We start from the raw sequence: 13344 nt of genomic DNA, 5'->3' as shown, positions 1-13344 counted from the left end.
CAGCTGAGACTCGGTGCTAGGGTCTGGCCTTGAGGACTGCCCAAGCCACATGAAGGTGGCCCCAGGCTGTGATTTTTGGTGCGTGCTTGGAGAGGGAGTCTGGGCACCCTCCCTGCACAGGGGCAGGCTGTGCGTCTGCCAGGTCTACAGTGGCGCCTAGCTTCAGAGCAAGCCTCCTTGGTTGGCCTTAGCTGGTTGGTGGCCCTGGCTCCTACCCAGGGGTCACAATGCAGCCTAGGAAGTGCAGGGAAGCCGGCTTGGACAGTGGAGGTGCTCCAGGGGCCTGCGGTAGGGCACAGCCTGGGCATCTTGCCTGAGCCTAGTTACTCGCCTGTCCTGTCCTTCCAGGGTTTGGTGGTGGGGAGATACAAGGGTTCCCCAGGTCCATAACTGTCCTCGTTTCACATGGATCCCATCACATGAGTCCATGGACGTAGAGCATGTGTAGCCAGCAGCCCCTCCCCGCTTTCCTGCATGGAATCTTAAGGCCCTATTTGGACACCTTTCCCCGTCCCTCCAGATGGTGAGCACAGAGGAAGAATTGCGTTAGGCCCTTTGGCCCCGGACCAGTGTCTGTCAGCCACGTGCTCAGCCTCCCGTGCGCTAAAGCTCAGGTCCTTCCTGTCATCCTGGTATCCTGCACTGAGGTGTGGTGAGTCCATCCAGGTCCCTCTGGATGTGTGAGTGGGGATGGAGGTGTCCTGGGTTGGGTCAATGATGAGAACTTTATATTGTCCTGAAGAGAGGTGATGACTTAAAAATCATGCTCAATAGGATTACGCTGAGGCCCAACTTAGGTGAGAATTTTGAAAGAGGATGCTGGGAATCACAAGGTCCCCGGCAGGACCACTGTATTTTAGGCGGGAGACCTCGAGGCCCTGAAGGGCCTATCATGGAGGGGTACCCAACCCAGTCTGTGCTCCTCCATTAGGCACACCAGGCTTCCTGTGTGGGCTTGGTGTCTGCACTCAGTTTCCCCGGGAGTGGGACACATTGGTGGCTCCTTCCTGAGTCGCATTCTCCTCTGTGTCTTTCAGTGAGCTCTTCCCCCAAGCAGGCCCCCTGGGATTGACTGGCAAAGGTGAGTGGATACTGCTCGTGTCATGGGCCATGAGCCAAGCTGCGTGGGGTCCCCAAGGGTCAGCCCTTGGGTCACCTGGGTTTCCTCAGGAGCTGATCTGAATCCCGACTGGGGATGTGTTCTCCAGGAGGGCAGCTTCCTTGGGAATCCGACACAAGGAGGAGGCCTTCTCTGAAGCCCTGCAGGGGTAGTGGTGGTCCAGGCAGGAAAGGGTTTCCTCAGCTCCACACAGGACAGTGGAGCTGGGCAGTGCTCAGCTCAGACTTGGTGCTCAGTTCAGGCCTCTAGGATGGCCAGGCCACATGACGGGGGCCACAAGGGCTCCAGGGCACCACAGACATCTGACGGGGGCTCTCCAACCCTGGAGAAGGGTGGGCAATTTGGCCCATTGGGTCGGGCCATGGAGCTTCAAGGATTGCACCAAACCCATATCCCTCAATGGGACCGACCCTATTAAGCAATGGGCCATCCCAGTGGCACCTCTTTGAGCCATGTGGTGGGTGGCGCTGTTTCTCTGAGGTTGGGTCAAGACTAGCTCCGGCCAGTGCCTGATGGTGGTGCAGTCCAGTCCTGGGACTCGTGGGCTTTGGGCCAAGGGTGCAGCCCGTGTCCCACTGGGGATCACCCCTTCCTTATGAGGGAGTGGTGGGAAGGGCATCCTCCTGAGGTAGGAAGGCCCGCTGTGGAAGGAACTTTCCTGGAATTTGCAGTCCAGGCTGCTTCTGAGCCATGAGGTCATCTCCGGGGTGGCGGGGTCTTGGGCCCAAGGAAAGGAGAAGACACCATATGTCTCCCGATTGGTTGAGTATGGCTCCACTCTGTGTGTGGGAGGTGTTGTGTGGGGCATGGATTGGGACCCACCAGAGAAAGCTCGTGGCGCTGGAACCCCAAGCTGCGATTTCCAGTGCACCTTGGGAAGGGGACTGGGTGCTCGCCCTCCATGCACAGGGCAGGCTGTGCAGCTGACAGGTTGGCAGTGGTGCGTGGCATCCGGGCTGGCGTCCTTGGTTCGCTGTGAGCTGGTTGGTGTCCTTGACTCCTGCCCAGGAGTCCCAGTGCTGCCTGGGGTCATGAGGGGAGCCAGCGTGGGCAAGGGAGGCCTGCAGTAGGGCACAGCCCAGGTGTCTTGCCTGAGCCCAGGAACCTGCCGGCCCTGTTCTTCCATGGTTCGGTGGCTGGGAGGGCAAAGGGTCCCCCACGTCTGAGACACATCAATGTTTCACATGGATCTCATCGCATGGGTCCATAGAGAGAGAGCAAGCGTGAGCTGACACCCCCCACCCCCTTCCCTGTATAGAGGTCTGAGCCCCTGGTTGGACACATGTCTTCCTCCTGTCCCCCCAGATGGTGTCTGTGGAGGAAGACTTGCCTTTGGGTTGCTGGCCCCAGGCCAGTGGTTGTCATCCAGGTGCCCAGCCTTGGTGCACTGAAGCTCAGGCCCTTCCTGGTGCTCTGGTCTCCTGCACTGAGCTGTGGTGAGCACATCCGGGTCCCACTGGATGGGTGTGTGTGGTTGGGGGTACCCTGGGTTGGGTCGATGATGAGAACCTTATATTGTCCTGAAGAGAGATGATGACTTAAAAATCATGCTCAATAGGATTACGCTGAGGCCCAGCCTAGGTGAAAATTTTGGAAGAGGATGTTGGGATCCCATGGTCCCCAGCAGGGCCATGATATTTTGGACTGGAGACCTGGAGGCCGTGAATGGCATCTCAGGGATGACCAACCCTGTCTCTGTGCTCATCCCGGAGGCAGCCCAGCCTCCCTGTGCGGGCTTGGTGTCGGCCCTCCAGTTCCCCGGGGGCATCACACGTTGGAGGCTCCTTCCTGAGCCCCTGTTCTCCCCTGTGTCTTTCAGTGAACTCTTCTGCCCAGGCGAGCCCCTGGCCTTGAGCGGGATAGGTAAGTGGATCCTGCTGGGGTCATAGGCCATGAGCCAGGCAGCTTTGGGTCACTGAGGTCACCCTTCAGGCCAAGAGGGATTCCTCAGGGACCCAACCTGGAACCACCAGAGACAGGTGGTTTCTCCAGGAGGGCGGCTTCCTTGGAAGTCTGTCCCAAGAAGGACACTTTCTCTGAAGCCATGCAGAAATGATGGAGGTCCAGGCAGGAAAGGGTTCCTTCAACCCAACGTAGTGCATGTCCTAGCTGAGACTCATTGCATGAGTCAGGCCTGGAGCACTGCCCAGACCACATGAGGGGGTTCACAGTGTCTTCGGGGGCCACGGGTGTTATACAGGATCTCTTGGTCCCCAAGGCTTGTTAGGGGGGTAGGGTGAGGGCGATCGGGCTTATGGAGTCAGGCAGTGAAGATTCAAGGATTGGGCCCAACCCATGGCCCAGAATGGACCAACCCTGTGGAGCAATGGGCCATCCCAGTGGTGCCTCCTTGGGCCTGGTGGGGGTGGTGTGGCCTCAGTGGGGTTGGGTCAAGGCTGAGCTCTGGCCTTCACCTGATGATGCTGCAGGCTGGCCCTGGGAATTGTAGGCTTTGGGCCAAGGGTGCAACCCGCATCCCGCTAAAGGTCACCCCTCCCTGAAGTGGAGTGGCCAGAAGGGTGGGATTGTGTTATGGAAGGCCCAATGTCAAGGGTCCTGTCCTGGCAATTTGCTGCCCAGGCTGCTTCTGAGACATGGGGTCATCTCCAGGGTGGCATGTTTTTCAGCCAAAGAAAAGGAGAGGGCATCACGTGTCCCCTGATTGGACGAGTGTGGCCTGGCTCTGTGTTTGGGAGGTGTGTGGTGCATGAATGGGGACCCACCAGAGAAGGCACATGGCCCTAGGGACCCAGGATGCGATTTCCTGTGTGAGCTCGTAGAGGTCACCTAGATTGGTGCATTCCATGCCCAGGGGCAGGCTATGTGACTGCCAGGTCTGCAGTGGCACATGGTGTCCAGGCGAGCCTCCTTGGTTTGCCGTGAGCTGGTTGGTGGCCCTGACTGGTGCCCAGTGGTCCTGGTGCGGCCCTGGGGTCATGCGGGGGAGCTGATGTCGGCAGGGGAGGTGCTCTCCGGGCCTGCCATAGGGTGTGGCCCACCGTAGGTGCAGCCCGGGGGTTCTTGCCTGAGCGCAGTGACCCACCTGCCCTGTCCTTCTAGGGTTTGGTGATGGGGAGGGTCAAGGGTCCCCCGCATTCACGATGAGTCAGTGTTCCCCATGGATCCCATCACATGGGTCCATGGAGGGTGAGGATGGGTGAGCCGGCACACCCTGCACACTTCCCTGCCTGGAGGGGTGAGGCCCTGTTTGGACCCATGTCCTCCACCTGTTCCCTCAGATGGTGAGCCCCGAGGAAGAATTGCTTTGGGCCTCCTGGCCCTGGGCCAGTGTCCATCAGCCAGGCGCCCAGCCCCCGGTGCACTGAAGCTCAGGCCCTCCTGGTGCCCTGGTCTCCTGCACTGAGCTGTGGTGAGCACATCTGGGTTCCTGTAATGCCTGTGTGGGGAGGGGTTGCCCTGGGTTGGGTCGATGATGAGAACCTTATATTGTCTGAAGAGAGGTGATGACTTAAAAATCATGCTCAATAGGATTACGCTGAGGCCCAGCCTAGGTGACAATTTTGGAGGAGGATGCTGGGAATTACCTGGCAGGACCACTGTATTTTGGGCTAGAGACCTGGAGGCTCTGAGGGCATCTGGAGGGTGCCCATCCCTGTCTCTGCGCTCCTCCGTGAGGCAGCCTAGGCTCACTATGTGGACTTGGTATTGGCGCTCCTGTTACCCAAGGGTGGGGCACTTTGGCATCTCCTCCCTGAGCCCCCATTCTCCCCTGTGTCTTTCAGTGAGCTCTTCTGTCCAGCAGACCCCCTGGCATTGACCAGCATAGGTGAGTGAATCCTGGTGGCGTCATGGGTGATGAGTCAGACTGTGTTGGGTCACCAAGTATCAGTCTTCAGGTAGGAGGGTACCCTCAGGGAGTCGACCTGAATTTCCACCGTGGAGAGATGGGTTCATCCTCCAGGAGGGTGGCTTCCTGGGGAATCAGACCCAAGATGATGCCTTCCCTGAGGCCTTGCAGGGATGATGGTGGTCCAGTCTGGAAAGGGTTTCTTCAGTCTCATGCAGGGCAGCTCCCAGTTGACACTTGGTGCACGAGTCTGTCCTCGAAGACTGCCCAGGACAAAATGAGCAGGACAACAGGGGCTCCGGGGTGGCACAGGGATCATGCGCGGGCTCTCCTTCCCCAGAAAGGGGTGGGTGATTTGGGCCCATGGGGTCAGGCTGTGGAGATTCAAGGATTGCGCCCCACTCATGGCCCTGAATGCGAATGACCCTGTAGAGCAGTGGGCCACCCCGGTAGCTCCTCCTTGAGCCTCGTGGGTGATGGCTCGGCTTCAACTGGTTGGGTCAAGGCTGAGCTTTGTGGTGCTGCAGGCCGGCCCTGGGACTCATGGGCTTTGGGTCAAGGGTGCAGCCCGCCTGCTGCTGGGGGTTACCCCTTCTTCGAGGTCAGTGGCGGGAAGGGTCACGTCCCGAGGTTGGAAGTCCCCCTCATGAGGGACCTGTTCCAGGAATTTGTTGCCCAGGCTGCTCCTGAGCCATGGGGTTACCTCCAGGGTGGTGGGGTCTTGGGCTCCAGGAAAGGAGAGGGCACCATGTGGCTCCTGATTTGCCAAGTGTGGCCCTGCTCTGTGTTTGACAGGGGTCTGGGGTGTGGATGAGGACCCACCAGACAAAGCACGTGGCCCTGGGCCCCAGGCTGTGATTTCTGGTATGTGCTTAGAGAGGGAACCTGGGTGGGTGTCCTCCCCATACAGGGGCAGGCTGTGGGACTGCCAGGTTGGCAGCAGTGCCTGGCATCCGGGCCAGCCTCCTTGGTTGGCCGTGAGCTGGTTGGTGACCTTGGACCTTGCCCAGGGGTTCTGTTGTGGTCCAGAGTTGTGCAGTGGAGCCAGCATGGGCAGTGGAGGTGCTGCAGGGGCCTGCTGTATGGCACAGCCCGGGCATCTTGCCCAAACCCAGTGACTCCCCTACCCTGTCCTTTGAGAGTTTGGTGGCGGAGAGGGCCAAGGGTTCCCTGGGTCCATGACTGTCATTATTTCATGTAGATTCCATCACCTGGGTCCATGGAGGGAGAGCGTGTGTGAGCCAGCACCCCCTCCTTGCTTTCCCACACAAAGGCGTGAAGCCCTGTTTGAACACCTGTCCCCTGTCCCTCCAGATGGTGACCCCAGAGGAAGACTTGCATTGTGCCCACTGGCCCCAGGCCAGTGGCCGTCAGACAGTTGCCCAGCCCCTGGTGAGCTGAAGCTCAGCCCCTACTGGCACCCTGGTCTCCTGGATTGAGCTTGGTGAGCACATCTCGGTCCTGCTGGATACGTGTGTGGGTAGGGGGTGCCTTGGGTTGGGTCGATGATGGAACCTTATATTGTCTGAAGAGAGGTGATGACTGAAAAATCATGCTCAATAGGATTACGCTGAGGCCCAGCCTAGGTGACAATTTTGGAAGAGGATGCTGGGAATTACAAGTTCCCTGTGAAGTCCACTGTATTTTGAGCTAGAGACCTGGAGGCTCTGAGGGCATCTGGAGGGTGCCCAACCCTGTCTCTGCACTCCTCCATGAGGCAGCCCAGGCTCACTCTGTGGGCTTGGTGTCGGCGCTCCTGTTACCCAAGGGTGGGGTACTTTGGCATCTCCTCCCTGAGCCCCCATTCTCCCCTGTGTCTTTCAGTGACCTCTTTTGCCCGGCAGACCCCCTGGCATTGACCAGCATAGGTGAGTGGATCCTGCTGGGGTCATCGGTCATGAGCCAGGCTGTGTGGGGTTGCCAAGCATCAGCCTTTGGCTGCAAGGGTTTCCTCAGGAACTGACCCGAATGCCCACCTGGGATGGGTTCTCCAGGAGGGCAGCTTCCTTAGGAATCGGACCCAAGGAGGATGCCTTCCATGAAGCCCTGCAGGAGTTGTGGTGGTCCAGGCAGTAAAGGGTTTCCTCAGCCCCATGCAGGGCAGCACCCAGCTGAGACTCGGTGCTTAAGTCAGGCCTCTAGGATGGCCCGTCCACATGAGGGGAACCACAAGGGCATTGGGGCGCCAAGGGGGTCTTATGGGGGCTCTCCGACCTTGGAGAGGTATGTGTGATTCGGCCCATGAGGTCAGGTTTTGGATTTTCAAGGATCTCTCCAAACCCATGGCCCTGAATGGGACCGACCCTATTAAGCTATGGGCCATCCCAGTGGTGCCTCTTTGAGCCAAGTGTGGGGTGGCACTGTTTCCATGAGGTTGGGTCAAGACTAGCTCTGGTGACCCCATGATGGTGCTGCAGTCTGGCCCTGGGACTCGTGAGCTTTGGGCCAAGGGTATAGCCCATGTCCCACCAGGGGCCACACCTTCCTTGTGGGCAAGTGGCGGGCAGGGTGTCCTCCTGAGGTGAGAAGGCCTGCTGTGGAAGGACCTGTCCAGGCTGCTTCCGAGCTATGGGGTCACCTACAGGGTGGTGGGGTCAAGGAAAGGAGAAGACACCATGTGTCTCCCGATTGGCTGAGTGTGGCCCCACTCTGTGTGTGGGAGGTGTTGTGTGAGGCATGGATGGGGACATATCAGAGAACACACGAGGCCCTGGGTCCCCAGGCTGCGATTTCCGGTGTGGTGTGGAGCAGGGCCTGGGTGCTTGCCCTCCACACACAGAGGCAGGCTGTGCTACTGCCAGATTGGCAGCAGTACTTGGCATCCAGGCCAGCCTCCTTGGATGGCCGTGAGACGGTAGGTGGCCCTGGCTGACACCCAGGGGCCAGTACAGCCCTGGGGTCATGTGAGGCAACTGGAGTGGGTAGTGGAGGTGCTCAAGGTGCCTGCAGTAGGGCATAGCCAGGGCGTCTTGCCTGAGCCCAGTGACCTACCTGCCCTGTCCTTCCAGGGTTCAGTGGTGCAGAGGGCCAAAGTTCCCCTGTGTCCATGACACATCAGTGTTTCACATGGATCCCATCACATGGGTCCATGGTGGGACAGCAATCGTGAGCTAGCATCCACCACCCCCTTCCTGCATGGAGGCGTGAGGTTCCATTTGGACACATGTCCACCTCCTGTCCCCCAGATGGTGAGACTGGAAGAAAACTTTCATTAGGCCCGCTGTCCCGGGGTGAGTGGTCATCAGTCAGGTGCCCAGCCCTTGGTGTGGTGAAGCTCAGGCTCTTCCTGGCGCCCTGCTCTCCTGCACGGAGCTGTGGTGAGCACATCCGGGTCCCGATGGATGCATGCGTGGGGATAGAGGGGGTGCCCTGAGTTGGGTCAATGACGAGAACCTTATATTGTCCTGAAGAGAGGTGATGACTTAAAAATCATGCTCAATAGGATTACGCTGAGGCCCAGCTTAGGTGAGAATTCTGGAAGAGGATGCTGGGATCCGAAGTCCCGTGGAAGGGCCACTGTATTTTGGGCTGGAGTCCTTGAGGCCCTGAAGGACACTTTGGGGTGCCCAACCCAGTCTCTGCACTCCTCTGTGTGGCAGCCCAGGGTCCTTGTGCAGGCTTGGTGTTGGCACTCTGGTTCCCTGGGGGTGGAGCACATCGACGGCTCCTCCCTGAGCCCCCGTTCTCCTCTGTGTCTTTCAGTGAGCTCTTCTACCCAGGCGGGCCCCTGCCCTTGAGCGGCATAGGTGAGTGGATCTTGCTGGGGTCACGGGCCAAGAGCCAGGCCACGGGGGGTCGCTGAGGGTCACCTTTCAGGCCACGAGGGTTTCCTTAGGGAGCTGACCTGAATCCCCACCAGAGATGGATGGTTTCTCCAGAAGGGCGGCTTCCTTGTTAATTGATCCCAAGAAGGACGCCTTCCCTGAAACCCTGCAGGGGTAATGGAGGTCCAGGCAGCAGAGAGTTCCTTCAACCCAATGCAGTGCAGCAGCTTGTTGCCTTGATGCTCCCCCTCCCTGGAGAAAGGTGGGCATAGGGCCCATGGAGTTGAGTTGCAGAGATTTAAGGATCGCACAGGACTTATTGCCCTAAATGGGACTGACCCTGTTGAGCAACGTGCCATCCCATGGTACCTCTTTGGGCACTTGGTGCATGGGTCAGGTGTGGAACACTGCCCAGGCCACATGAGGGGTCCACTGGGTCTCTGGGGGCCACGGGTGTTATGCAGGAGCTCTCCGTCCCCAAGGCTTGCAGGGGGGTAGGATGTCGGTGATCGAGCTTATGCAGTCAGGCCGTGAAGATTCAAGGATTGGGCCCAACCCATGGCCCTGATGGGACCGACCCTGTTGAGCAATGGGCTATCCCACTGGTGCCTCCTTGAGCCTGGTGGGGGCAGTGCGGCCTCAGTGGGCTTGGATCAAGGCTGAGCTCTGGCCAGCACCTGGTGTTTGGCCCTGGGAATCGTGGGCTTTGGGCCAAGGGTTCAGCCTGTGTCCCACTGGAGTTCATCCCTACCGGAAGTGGAGTGGATGGAAGGGTGGCATCCTGTGGTGGAAGACCCACCGTTAAGGGTCCTGTCCTGGCAATTTGATGCCCAGGCTACTTCTGAGCCATGGAGTCACCTCCAGGGTAGCAGGGTCTTGAGCCAAAGGAAAGGTGAGGACATCATGTGGCCTCTGATTGGCCGAGCGTGGCCCAGCTCTGTTTTTAGGAGGTGTGCGGTGCATGAATGGGGACCCACCAGAGAAGGCATGTGGCCCTGGGGCCCCAGGATGTGATTTCTGGTGTGTGCTTATAAAGGGTGCCTGGATGGGTTCATTTAATGCCCAGGGGCAGGCCATGTGACTGCCAGGTCTGCAGTGGTACGAGGCATCCAGGCCAGCCTCCTTGATTTGCTGTGAGCTAGTTGGTGCCCATGGCCCTGCCCAGTGGTCCTGATGCAGCCCAGATTCGAGCAGGGGATTTGGCGTGGGCAGTGGAGGTGCTCCGGGGTCCTGCACTAGGGTGCAGCCTGGGCGTTTTGCTCGAACCCTGTGACCCTCCTGCCCCGTCCTTCCAGGGTTCAGTGGCCAAGGGTTCCTCGCGTAAATGACCATCACTGTTTTACATGGATCTCATCTCATGAGTCCATGGAGGGAGAGCATGTGTGAGCCAGCACCCCCTGCCCACTTTCCTGCATGGAGGCATGAGGCCTTGTTTGGACACCTGTCCCCCACCCCTCCAGATGGTGACCCCAGAGGAAGACTTGCATTGGGCCCACTGGCTCTGGGCTCAGCCTCTGGTGAGCTGAAGCTCAGGCCCTTCCTGGCACCCTGGTCTGCTGCACTGAGCTGCGGTGAGCCCATCTGGGTCCCACTGGATGCATGGGTTGCGGGGCAGTGGAGGGTGATGCCCTGGGTTGGGTCGATGATGAGAACCTTATATTGTCCTGAAGAGAGGTGATGACTTAAAAATCATGCTCAATAGGATTACGCTGAGGCCCAGCCTAGGTGAGAATTTTGGAAGAAGATGCTGGGATCCAGAGTTCCCTGGAATGACCAATGTATTTTGGGCTGGAGACCTTGAGGCCCTGAACAGCATCTCGTGGGGGCCCAACCCCTTCTCCGTGCTCCTCTGTGAGGCAGCCCAGGCTCCCTGTGTGGGCTTGGTGTTAGTGCTCCGCTTCTGTGAACCCCCATTCTCCCCTTGTGTCTTTCAGTGAGCTCTTCCACCCAGGTGCAACCCCCTGGCATTGACCAGCATAGGTGAGTGGTCCCACTGGGGTCATGGGTCATCAGTCATGCAGTGTGGGGTCACCAAGGGTCAGCCTTTGAGACAGGAGGGTTTCCACAGGCAGCTGACCTGAATCCACACCATGGAGGGGTGGGTTGGTCCTCCAAGAGGGCTGTTTTTTTGGGAATCGGACCCAAGGAGGATATCTTTCCTGCCGCCCTGCAGTGATGACGGTGGTCCAGGCAGGAAAAGTTTCCTTCAATCTCATGCAGGGCAGCTCCCAGCTGAGTCTCAGTGCACTGGTCTGGCCTCGAGGACTGACCAGGCCACGTGAGGGGGGCCACAGGGGCTTTGGGATGCCATGGGGTCACACAAGAGCTCCCCATCCCTGGAGAAAGGTGGGCATAGAGCCCATGGAGTTGAGCTGCAGATATTTAAGGATCATACAGGATTTATTGCCCTGAATGGGACCGACCCTGTTGAGCAATGTGCCATCCATCCTATGGTACCTCTTTGGGCCTGGATGGGGTGTTGCTGTTTCCCTAGGTTTGGGTCAAGGCTGAGCTCTGGCCAGTGCCTGGTGGTGCTACAGTCCAGCCACGGACTTGTTAGCTTTAGGCCAAGGGATCAGTCCACGTCCTGCTGGGGATCTCCCCTTCCCTGTGGCTGGAAGTCACCCCTTCCCCATTGGCAAGTGTGAGGAAGGGTGGCCTCCTGAGGTGGAAGGCCTGCTGTTGAGGGTCTTGTCCCTGGAATATGCCACCCACACTGCTTCTGAGCCATAGGGTCACCTCCAGGATAGTGGGTATTGGGCCAAAGGAAAGAAGTCACCATGTGTCCCCTGATTAGCCAAGTGTGGCCCTCCTCTGTGTTTAGGAGGTCTGTGGGGCATGCATGGGGACCCACCAGAGAAAGCATGTGGCCCTGGGACTCTAGGTTGTGATTTCCAGTTCATGCTGGCAATGCACCGGGGCAGGCTATGTGACTGCCAGCTTTGCAGCGGCATCCGGCATTCGGGCCAGCCTCCTTGGTTGGCCATGAACTGGTTGGTGGCCCTGGCCTGTGCCCAGTAGCTCTGTTGTAATCCTGGGGTCATGCGAGGGAGCCGGCATGGGCAGTGGAGGTGCTCATGGGACCTGCGGTAGGACACAGCCAGGTCTTCTTGCCCGAGCCCAGTGACCCGCCTGCCCTGTCCTTCCAGGGTTCAGTGGTTGAGAGAGTACAGGGTGACTTGTGTCTGTGACAAGCCAGTGTTCTGCATGGATCCCATCACATGGATCCATGGACGGCAAGCATCCCTGAGCCGCCACACCCCACCTTCTGCCTCCATGGAGGGGTGAGGTTGTGTTTGGACGCCTGTCCTACTCCTGTTTCCCCAGGTATTGAGCCTGGAGGAAGACTTGAATTGGTCCCAATGGTCCCAGGCCAGCATCCATCAGCTAGGAGCTGAACCCCTGGTGCACTGAAGATTGGGCACTTCCTGGCACCCTGGTGTGCTGCACCGAGCTGTGATGAGCACATCCGGGTCCTGCTGGATGCATGCGCCGGGAAGGACGTGCCCTGAGTTGGGTCGATGATGAGAACCTTATATTGTCCTGAAGAGAGGTGATGACTTAAAAATCATGCTCAATAGGATTACGCTGAGGCCCAGTCTAGGTGAGAGTTTTGGAAGAGGATGCTGGGATCCTGAGGTCCCCTGGTTTTGGGCTAGAGACCTGGAGTCTCTGAGGGCATCTAGAGGGGGCCCAACCCTGTCTCTGCACTCCTCCGTGAGGCAGACCAAGCTCACTATGTGGGCTTGGTGTAGGCACTCCTGTTACCTGGGGGCGGGGCACTTTGGCGGCTCCTTCCCGAGCCCCGATTATTCCATGTGTCTTTCTGTGAGCTCTTCTGCCCAGCAGACCCCCTGGCATTGACCAGCATATGTGAGTAGATCCTGCTAGGGTCATGGCCCATGAGCCAGGCTGTGTGGGATCGCCAAGCATCAGCCTTTAGCCGCAAGAGTTTTCTCAGGAGCTGTCCTGAATCCCCACTTGGAATGGGTTCTCCAGGAGGGCGGCTTCCTTGGGAATCAGACCCAAGGAGGATACCTTCCCTGAAGCCCTGCAGGGGTTGCGGTGGTCCAGACAGTAAAGGGTTTCCTCAGCCCCATGCAGGGCAGTGGCCCGCTAAGACAGTGCTCAGATCAGGCCTCTAGGATGGCCAGGCCACATGCAGGTGGCCACAAGGGCTCTGGGGTGCCAAGGGGGTCTTGAGGGGGCTCTCCAACCTTGGAGAGGTGTGTGTGATTCAGCCCATGGGATCAGGCCTCAGATTTGCAAGGATCTCTCCAAACCCATGGCCCTGAATGGGATTGACCCTATTAAGCTATGGGCCATCCCAGTGGCATCTCTTTGAGCCAAGTGTGGGGCGGTGCTGTTTCCCTGAGGGTGTGTCAAGACTAGCTCTGGCTGGCACTTGAGGATGCTGCAGTCCGGCCCTGGGATTGGTGGGCTTTGGGCCAAGGGTACAGTCCATGTCCCACTGGGGGGGTCACCCCTTACTTGTGGGCAGTGACAGGAAGGCTGTCCTCCTGAGGTGAGGAGACCTGCTGTAGAAGGACCTGTCCCGGAAATTTGCAGTCCAGGCTGCTTCTGAGCCATGGGGTCACCTCTAGGGGGGCCGGGTCTTGGGCCCAAGGAAAGGAGAAGACGCCATGTGTCCC

At 58.8% G+C, this 13344-nt stretch overlaps 1 protein-coding gene and 7 non-coding genes across 55 annotated transcripts in view; all 8 read left to right on the top strand.

The window, feature by feature from the left end:
• Positions 1-13344, top strand: part of LOC104002225 (uncharacterized) — a 79249-nt gene that overhangs the window by 25866 nt on the left and 40039 nt on the right. For 44 of the 48 annotated variants that reach the window (XM_063794513.1, XM_063794519.1, XM_063794509.1 and 41 more), the window contains 14 exons: positions 521-652; positions 1038-1081; positions 2426-2556; positions 2940-2983; positions 4360-4490; positions 4864-4907; positions 5724-5792; positions 6243-6372; positions 6753-6796; positions 8114-8245; positions 8631-8674; positions 10153-10263; positions 10627-10672; positions 12020-12296. In XM_063794513.1, the coding sequence (XP_063650583.1) occupies positions 521-652; positions 1038-1072 (167 nt within the window). In that variant the 3' untranslated portion in view covers positions 1073-1081; positions 2426-2556; positions 2940-2983; ... (8 more) ...; positions 10627-10672; positions 12020-12296. Of the gene's footprint in view, positions 1-520; positions 653-1037; positions 1082-2425; positions 2557-2939; positions 2984-4359; positions 4491-4863; positions 4908-5723; positions 5793-6242; positions 6373-6752; positions 6797-8113; positions 8246-8630; positions 8675-10152; positions 10264-10626; positions 10673-12019; positions 12297-13344 lie in introns of those variants that run through there. The other 4 variants (XM_063794538.1, XM_063794539.1, XM_063794516.1 and 1 more) reach the window with 3 other exon arrangements.
• LOC112205665 (small nucleolar RNA SNORD115) lies at positions 709-790 on the top strand. The gene has a single exon (XR_002939763.1). It is a non-coding gene; the product is annotated as a small nucleolar RNA SNORD115 (small nucleolar RNA).
• Positions 2613-2694, top strand: LOC112205670 (small nucleolar RNA SNORD115). The gene has a single exon (XR_002939768.1). It is a non-coding gene; the product is annotated as a small nucleolar RNA SNORD115 (small nucleolar RNA).
• On the top strand, positions 4545-4625 carry LOC112205689 (small nucleolar RNA SNORD115). The gene has a single exon (XR_002939787.1). It is a non-coding gene; the product is annotated as a small nucleolar RNA SNORD115 (small nucleolar RNA).
• LOC112205710 (small nucleolar RNA SNORD115) lies at positions 6428-6507 on the top strand. The gene has a single exon (XR_002939808.1). It is a non-coding gene; the product is annotated as a small nucleolar RNA SNORD115 (small nucleolar RNA).
• On the top strand, positions 8305-8386 carry LOC112205672 (small nucleolar RNA SNORD115). Its single transcript, XR_002939770.1, has one exon. It is a non-coding gene; the product is annotated as a small nucleolar RNA SNORD115 (small nucleolar RNA).
• On the top strand, positions 10329-10410 carry LOC112205667 (small nucleolar RNA SNORD115). Its single transcript, XR_002939765.1, has one exon. It is a non-coding gene; the product is annotated as a small nucleolar RNA SNORD115 (small nucleolar RNA).
• On the top strand, positions 12208-12289 carry LOC112205666 (small nucleolar RNA SNORD115). The gene has a single exon (XR_002939764.1). It is a non-coding gene; the product is annotated as a small nucleolar RNA SNORD115 (small nucleolar RNA).

This window comes from Pan troglodytes, chromosome 16 (genome assembly GCF_028858775.2).
Source record: "Pan troglodytes isolate AG18354 chromosome 16, NHGRI_mPanTro3-v2.0_pri, whole genome shotgun sequence".
Lineage (NCBI taxonomy): Eukaryota > Metazoa > Chordata > Mammalia > Primates > Hominidae > Pan > Pan troglodytes.
The sequence above is the reverse complement of the archived record's forward strand: the minus strand, read 5'-3'. Positions and strand labels throughout refer to the sequence as shown.